At 36.7% G+C, this 9,356-nt stretch overlaps 1 protein-coding gene across 2 annotated transcripts in view; it reads left to right on the plus strand.

The window, feature by feature from the left end:
* The first annotated feature begins 864 nt into the window (after positions 1-864).
* si:ch73-340m8.2 (proto-oncogene tyrosine-protein kinase LCK) overlaps positions 865-9,356 on the plus strand; it is a 107,980-nt gene continuing 99,488 nt past the window's right edge. The window contains exons 1-2 of one of the 2 annotated variants that reach the window (XM_043682498.1): positions 865-1,448; positions 1,871-1,995. In XM_043682498.1, the coding sequence (XP_043538433.1) occupies positions 1,920-1,995 (76 nt within the window). In that variant the 5' untranslated portion in view covers positions 865-1,448; positions 1,871-1,919. The remainder of the gene's footprint in view (positions 1,449-1,870; positions 1,996-9,356) is intronic. The other variant, XM_043682499.1, reaches the window with a different exon arrangement.

A 9,356-nucleotide genomic window follows, 5' to 3' on the forward strand; every position in this document is an offset into this window, starting at 1 on the left:
CATAAGACACAGGAGCAGAAATTATGCCATTCGGTCCATTGAGTCCATTCTGCCATTCAATGATGGCTATAAAAAGGATGTGTTTGCCTTGTTGGCTGTCCAGAGGAGCCTGACAAGAATAATCCCAGGGATGAAGGGATTGTCATATGAGGGATCTGACTGAAATGCCCAGACTACTGAGAGATCTGAATAAAATGCTTCCATTAGTAGGAGAGACTAGGACCTGAGAGCACAGGCTCAGAGTGAGGGGATGACACTTTGGAGCTGAGATGAGGAGTAGCTTTTTCAGGATCTGTGGAACTCGTTACTGCAGACGGCTGTGGAGGCCAAGTCATTGAGTCTATTTAAGGCAGAGACAGCTAGGAATGGATCAAGTGGATTCGTAAGTGGATCAAGAGTTACAGGGAAAAAAAACCAGAATAGGAAGATATCAGACATGATCATATGATGGACCACACTTGATAGGCCGAATGGCCTAATTCTACTCTTGTAGCATTTCCTCCTCTGGTCTAATGGTCTATTTCTCTTAGACTCGCTATTCCCTTGTTATGGACAGTGTTTTGTTAAACACTGGAGCATTCTAATTGTGGAAATATCTCCAGTTCACTAAGGGAAAAGGGAAACCGAATTATAAAAAAAAACAAGCTCTTAAAACCCCCAGTAATATCTGAAAATGAATATTCTAATCATGCAGGAGCTCCAAATTGCAGCACCAGTATGTCTCAGTCACTCGTTTTACTGATTTTTCTTCAAGGGGATCTGTACCACCTCTGGCGTATGCTGACTTTAAGGGTTAATTTTTACGAGGAGAAAGTGAGGACTGGAGGTGCTGGAGATCAGAGTTGAAGAGTGTGTTGCTGGAAAAGCACAGCAGGTCAGGCAGCATCAGAGGAGCAAGAGAGTCGACGTTTCGGACATAAGCTCTTCATCAGGAATGTTAATTTTTACAACGAGTATCATTCCACAAATAAACCGGGAACATCCTCCCTCCGGTCAGCGGCTGTGTGGCAGGCAGAGAGCTTCTCTGATACTAAAATAAGAAGTTGATGCGGAAAACTCAGTGTCTGCTTCAGCAAGCGACATGTCAGCAATATGTCAGGGAGACCGTGGGTGAGCAGCTGGGCTGTTCGAGCGAGGAGTCAACCCCTAGAGGCTGCGGTCAAAGGGGAAGGTCGGTAGATATGGATCTGAGGAGGATCATCCTGCACACACCGTACTGTCTATACTCTTGTGATGTTAGCGTTGCGAAAGCGCCGTAACCCATTGCTCAGAGAACTGTAAACCGTGTTGGTGCAGCTGATGGAAAGCCTGTGTGACCAGCATTAATATTACAACAGCGTCTTTCAGCTTTTCCCCTTTTCATCGCCAGCGTTCCCCTGGGCCAGCGTCACCATGAATGAAGGGTTTTACTGCCAGTAATATTTTCCAAGGAAACTCAAAACCTGACGGTAAGTTGCGGCGATGTTATTGGACGTTGCGTTCTGAGTGTTTCGGATGCTCCATGTAATTTATTATAGAGCTAAGAAATAACGCTTCCACCCTCCCATCCAAGTTGCAAAGAGTTCACGTTATGTCTCACGATGTTCACTTCGAAGTTTCGGTGAAATTTCATTGAAATCTGCACCCTCCACCAATTGACGCATTATCTAGATAAAAAATGCCATCTCTGATCTGGTTATGCACCAACATTTCAAATCGACACGCTCCAAGTCAAACTACAGAAATTGCCAATGGGGAGAGATGCCGACTTTCTGTAAAATAAATATAGTATACAACTTTACAAATTTATTGCTAATTGTATTGAAAAAAGCTGGAAATGAATGGAAACTGAATGGCTGGACAACTCCGTGAGATTTTTGCATTTTTATAGTTCACAGGTCGGCGCAACACCGAGGGCCTGTTCTGCGCTGTATTGTTTTATGTTCTACTCTGTCCAGCTGAACATCTACGTTAAACACTTCATCACTGAATCTGGAATTCCTGCGATTATTGTTGGTAATCTATGATCAATTTTTTTTTGCTGTGAAAATAGCAGCGAGACCAAATAGCGGGCAAGTTTAAATTGAACAGCAACTTCAGGCAATTAAACATGAACATCCGAAGGTTGCTGCTTGGGATTCACTATCTCGCTTTAAAGTACTCGAGCCAACTATGTCCGACATTCCATCAAAGCTGTTCACTGGTGTAAAGTTCCTGGACTTGCATGATATATGTACTAAATTCGACACAAAAGGTTCCTGGACTTGCATGATACATGTAAAGTTTCTGGACTTACATGATACATGTACTAAATTCGGCACAAAAGGTTAACGTTGTCAATTCATTCCATTCAAATGTATCTTAACAAATCCTCTCAAATAACCTGTGTGACTTTGAAAATTAACTGTTCACAACCATTCAATCTCATTCTTTAAGATTTTAATGTAGTTGAAGTTTGAGGAAAAGTATTTTTTAAAACTTCTTTTTATCCTCTCTCTGAATCAAATGCTTTCCTCCCTTCATTCCACTTTCAGTACCTGATTTAACATTGAAGTCAATGTTCATAGATTCCAGCTTACCTTTCCTTGTTCAGGCTCCATCCTGTACACCAATTGTTGTTCATTCTGATAGGTTAAAGGGACACACAGTTGTCCCTGTCCTCAGAGTTCCCAATGCCATGTGGAGATTGCAGCACTGGCTAGATATTTGATTGGCAGCTACTTACCTTGCAAAATGCTACAGAAAATCTATGGGCAAGTTTAAGTCTAAGAAACAGTCTGATATTCCTGACAAAATTTTAGATTCTTACATAATGGACAGAAGTGACTCACTTAGCGATTTAAACAACAGAAAAAAAACTGTTCACTAAATTTTGTTGGTATAGAAAACAAAGTTTATAGAAAATGCAGTTGCTAACATATGTATGAGCAAAATACTGTAGATGCTGGAATCTGTATTGAAAACAAAAAAATGCTGGAGATCACAGTGGGTCACGCAGCATCAATGGAGAGAAAGCAAACTAATGATTTCTGTCAAGATGACTCTTCATCAGAGTATATTGCATTCATACCTCAAGAAGGATATGGACAACTACTTGAAGGCAGAATATCAATAGGGAAATAGACAAAAGAGTTGAACAAATTGGATAGTTCTTTCAAAGAGCTGGAAAGGAAGTGATGGTTTGAATCATTGTCTGCTATTTTGCATTATTCTGTGACTATGATATGAATGAGTGCAGAGTGATACCAGCAACATGGGTTCTATTCCTGCACCGTCTGAGGTTGCCAGGAAAGTCCTACATTTTCAACCTTGCCCTAGTCTTGTCTCATTCTCTGTCCCTAATGAGAGAGCAGCCCTATGATCCTCTGGGACCACAGTGACTTTACCTTTACTTAGTAAACCAAATAAAAATACAGAAGGCATTTGACACTTTTATAAAGGAAATAAAACTCCAGGAATTTGTTCTATTCAATGTTTTGTGCTTACTTCTCTCTAATAGTATGGATAGGATGAACAGCCAAAGTCTTTTACCTATGGTCTGGGAAGCTAAAACTAGAGAGTACAAGTTTAAGGGGAGAGGGGAAAGATTAAAAAAGGACCTGAGCTTCTTTTTCACACAGAGGATGCTGTATGTATGGAACAAGCTGCAAGAGGAAGTGGTGGAGGCTGGTACAATTACAACATTGAAAAGGCATTTGGGTTGATATATGAATAGGAAGCATTTAGAGGGATATGGGCTAAATGCTGACAAATAAGCATAGGCCAGATTAGGAAGTCTGGTCAGTGTGGATGAGTTGAACCGAAGGGTCTGTTTCCATACCGTATTTATCTGACTCTAAATGCCTGTCTTTAAAGTTAGTTCTAAGAAACTAAGGCTGTAAATTGTTCTCTAGAGTCAGAAACTATCTTTAGATTCTCGATTATTTATATCTATTAAAATAATGACCATTTCATAATTTGAAAATTGTTAATATAGGATTTTCAATGTCATTTAAAAACTAAATCTGCAAAGAGGGTTTAATGATTCTATTTCAATAATTTGAGTTTTAGGGTGGTTAAAATATAATCTGGAAATCTGAAATAGAAATGAAGAATACTGCAATACTTCAAAGTGAAAAGATAAGATAGCGTTTTGGTTAAATTGGTTCATTAGAAAAAATGGTGCTAATTGTAGGCAACTAATAAAGTTGGGCTATGGGAGCTGGCCCTCTTAATAACATTTAAAGATACTTATGCAAATCAATAAAGTGTGCTATTAATAATCCTAATTTTTATTGCTACAGAAGCCTATAAATTCACAAGGTGAAAGAAGCTCAGAGGAACCCTGTTTGGTCAGTAGATTTTATATAGATGGGTTATTTAGATGAATGAGGAAGGTAATGGTGGTAATGTCACTTGAATAATAATTAAGAGACCCAGACTAATTCTGGTAGAACTTAAGTTCAATGAATAAGTTTGGAATGTACAGTTAGTCTCATGGTGCCAAGAAATTACAGTTGATTGTTATAAAAAGCAAACTAATTCACTAATGACCCCTTCAGAAGGAAATCTGCCATCCTTTCCTGGTCTGGCCTATATGTGACTCCAGATCAACATCAGCAATTGACACTTAACTGCTCACTGAAATGGCCTAGCAAATCACTCAGTTCAAGTGCAATTCAGAATAGGTAACAAATGTTGGCCTTGTCAGTGGTGTCTATATGGAGGAGAAAGTGAGGACTGCAGATGCTGGAGATCAGAGCTGAAAATGTGTTGCTGGAAAAGCGCAGCAGGTCAGGCAGCATCCAGGGAACAGGAGAATCGACGTTTCGGGCATAAGCCCTTCTTCAGGTGTCTATATCCCAAGAAAGAATAAAGAAAAAAACTACACATTTGCAAAATGTTGCAAATGGTTATAATACAGGATTAGAAAAAAACTGGGATTACACATTCAAGTTCCACCATGGTAAACTCTAAAGTTGAATTCAGTAAATTCAGTGACTTGTGTGCTGATTTTTGCAGCAGATCTAATAATTATGAAAGTTATTGTGTTGTCTTAAAAATCAAATGTCCTTCAGGGAGAAAAAAAATCAATGCTTTCCAATCTTACATACGTGAGATTACAGTTCCATACCACATGCTAACTCTTATTGCCCTCACGTTGATGAGAGATACCACCCATGTTACAAGCACAAAAAAATCACTTATTATAAATTCACTCAGATAAAAATTTGTGAACCATTTCCAATCATTTTTTGATGTAAAATATTCTCTTTGCTCTTTAACATCCTGTGCAAACAAAGGGGACCTAAGTAACAACGGTTTGATTTAATTTGTCATTTTACAGGCTTATTAATAGCTTACTGTTTAAAATAATACTTATTTAAGAAGTTGGTTTCCATTAGCTCTTAGACCAAACTATTGCAGGTAAATCTTGTATTTTGATTTCACATTACCATTTGTCTACTTAGTTAATAGCTAGATTGATAACTTTACAGAAAATGTTATAATGTTGTTATGACAAAGATGGGGTAATGCACTGTCTTTTTCTAGTCTCACCACTTTGTGGGTAACAACATAAATGTAATTTTTTTTTTCCCTGTTCATGATATGGCCAGTCATACATGTTATGTATATTCAACTTAGAATAAAATGATGCATTAAACATGCTTCTTCAAATAACATAGAACATTTGATTTGGTATAAACTAGAACTTATTCGATGAAGATGCAAAACTGACAACCCCATATTTTTTATTAGTTCATGGAATGTGTGCATCATTGGCTAGTTCAGTGTTTATTGCCTAGACTTAGTTGCCCAGAGCAGTTAAAAGTCAACCAGATTGGTTTAGGTCTGGAGTCAGACCAACAAATCTTTGTCCTTAAATGACATTAGTGAACCATTGGCAAATTGTTGCAATAATTTTAGTGAATTCAAAGATCACCATCTACCATGCTAGGGTTTGAACCCACGTCCCCAGAACATAATCTTAGGATTGCTGGATTACAAATGAAGAGACATTACCACTACAGTATGACCTCCCCTTGTAATATGAAAATATAAATCTTTACCTCTCTAAATAGCCCAAAATATATGTATTGAGTAAACAGAAAATCATTGATTTCTCTCTGCAGAGGTAAGCTTTGGGTAAAACAGTTTTTGAAGGCAAAAGGGTTAAGGTGTGGAGTGTTCAAATGGCTGTTAATCTGATATTCTGCTATGTGTAGACTAGTGTCATCAATGTATATAGATGTCTCTGGGATCTTGACAGACGTAACTTGCTTGGGGAACAAGTGCATTGAGAAGTCTTCCAATCACTGTTCAAGAGGACAATTAGATTTAACACTGCTTTCACAACAAAGCTGCTTCAGAAGCAGGAGACAAAAGCAGAGTCGCTTGCTTTTAATAGACTTTCTCCAAAGACAAACTCCAAGCCTGATGTTTTCCCTGAAGTGAGTTCAAGCAACAGAGACTAGTAATTATCTGGAATTGCACGGTTTCTGAGAAATGCCTTATTAAGAATAAATTTATCTTGTTTTTTCATTGACTTTTCCTTATAAGGAATAATCCTTCACAATTCTTTAAACTCAAGTCCACAAAAGTATTACATTTGAAGCCATCATAACAATGTCTACAACTTTTTCAAGTCCCACACTTGTATGCAATTGCAATGGCAATATATTTTTATTTAGCAAGAAACTCATTGACTTGTAGAGTTAAATTAGAAAAACCTTAGAAATTGCAAGAGTGGGTTAATGACAAATAAAATCTTTAAAAATGAGTATTTTATGATTGTAATAAATTCAGCAGAGCAAACTTTCTTAAGTATTCATCTTTGAAAATGAATTCCTTACAAATAATGTAAGGAATTGATGAGATCACCAGAATTCATGGTTTTTACATTAAATCTTTTCTTCTCCTGCATTAGAAGGTGACATAGTCATAATTAGTAATCTAATGCTCTGGAAATACAAATTAAAACACCACCATGTTAGCCAGTGAAATTTAAATCCCATTAATGAAGAAAAACTGGAATTGAAAGCTAATCTCAGTAGTACTAACCATGGAAGTGTTATTGATTGTCATAGAAATGCATCTCGTTCACTAATGCCCTTTAGGGAGGGAAATCTTCTGTTTGACCTACATGTTACACTAGATCTACATGTGGTTGCCTCTAAAATGCTATTTAAAATGGCTGACCAAACCACTCATTTCAAGGGCAAATGGGTAAAAGTAACAAGTACTAGCCATGCCAGTAATGCCTACGGTGGAAGTTTAAGCTGCATTATATCTGCTGCTTTTTCATCTGTAAAACGTGAGTTGTTCTGAAACTTAGTGGTTTGATGAAAATAAAAACAAAAAATTGTCATGTATGCTGAACCGTTTGTCCACTACTGCACATTTTCATTGTGGTTTATAACTTGCTTAACAAAATAGTTGATTTTGATAATAATTGTACGGTACTCATAATAGTTCTGGTTCAAAAATTCAAATCATTTCCATCAGCAGGTTCAATTAATTCCAGTCACTCCTGTAATATATCAGACATTTATTGGTTTTGCAATGGTTTCTGAAGAACCAGAACTCCTTCATTATAAACCCATTCCTTCATTAAGTTATCTACTAATTGTCCTGACCTTAGATATATAGTTTAAAGGTCAATAGAATTAAGGTACCATTGTAACAGAAGGTGAATTATTTTCTCCATGTCTTATCCCATTGTACAGGTTTGCAACACTTGGTAAATCTTCTGCATCTTCATTACAAGCATAACATTACAGCATACAGCATAGTTTTAAAATGTTAACTTCCTGAATCAATATGTTTGACAGCAGTGCTGCTTCTGCATTTTCATGACATCCTGAGGAAAATCAAACAAATAGCAAGCTCTACTTCCATCATCTTGTTGCCAGGAATTGAAAAAGCAGGAGCTCAGTATTACTGAAAATAAAGTGGAAATGTGAAACTATAAATATACAAATTACACTTTTGCCACTGCTGACTCTGATGAGAATTACTTTCCACAACCCCTTTCTATTCATCTTGTTAATAACCTGCTTTATAAGCTGCAGTATATCTGCTGCTTTTTTATCTGTAAAATGTGAGTTATTCTTAAACTTAGTGGTTTGGTGAAATTAAAAAACACATCATTTTGTCATGTATGCTGAACTGTTAGTCCACTATTGGACACTTTCCATTGTGGTTTATAAAACTGTAGAACATTCTGTGAAAGATACAGCCATTTAATATAGATATTGAATGCAACCTGGCTTTAGAATGCCAGGCAAGTAAATGCTACAAACAGGTAGATGAGAACTAATGGTATTTTAGGTTGCTCTGAAAAGTTATGTTGAATTTAAAATTGGCCAAAAAATATAGTGTTAAAATTCTAAAGAAAGAGTACTTGCATCTAATTTCTTATTTCTATGGTTATTGCACAATGAAGTGCTGATTCAGAATTTATTTCCAAAGAGGTATCCTGTATTAATGTAGAAATAGTATTGGACTGTTTTGAAAACATTTTCAAAAAGATTTTGATTGATTTGTTCATTATGTTTCTACTTGAAAACTACTTTAAAATTTAATGTTGTATTTTTTAAACAAAATAGCAAACTCAGATTTATAAGCCCAAGAATTCCTATTGGTCACAATGGATGAATAATTAATACATTTGCATCACAGATTAATGCCTTTGTTAAAAGTGCAGGTAGAGAAATGTTGTATGAACATGCTGCCATTTCTGTGTTAACAATTGTAGCAATTTATTGGTTAGTAAGGTGGCTACGACAATGCAGTATATTGTAATGAGTTGTATAACACAAGTGCAGTGTACAATGTTGGAAAGTGATGAGAAACATCATTAAAACATTATTTAATTAAATTCATGTCTCATAGTTGCTATATTGACCAGCAAAAGTTTTGTTTTAGCCTCATAAACATATTCCATCATGGAAATTAAAATTATGATCGGCTAATTCTTACACCAAAGTTCTAAATATTAATTCATAATTATACTGAAAAGCATTTTTGAAACTCAGCTTCTTGAAATGCGAAATTACAATAAAAATATGTTCAGCCACAAATGTCTTCTGCACATTTGCATTCTCTGATAATTAATTACCTCTTTGAATCATTAGCTTTGCTATGGTAGTTATTTGCTTCCATTTCCATTGGAAGAAAGTGAGAACTGCAGATGCTGGAGATCAGAGCTGAAAAATGTGTTGCTGGAAAAGCGCAGCAGGTCAGGCAGCATCCAAGGAGCAGGAGAATCGACGTTTCGGGCATAAGCCCTTCTTCAGGAATGAGGAAGGTGTGCCAAGCAGGCTAAGATAAAAGATATGGAGGAGGGACTTGGGGGAAGGGCGTTGGGAATGCGATAGGTGGAAGGAGGTTAAGGT

The sequence above is a fragment of the Chiloscyllium plagiosum genome, chromosome 3, assembly GCF_004010195.1.
Source record: "Chiloscyllium plagiosum isolate BGI_BamShark_2017 chromosome 3, ASM401019v2, whole genome shotgun sequence".
NCBI lineage: Eukaryota > Metazoa > Chordata > Chondrichthyes > Orectolobiformes > Hemiscylliidae > Chiloscyllium > Chiloscyllium plagiosum.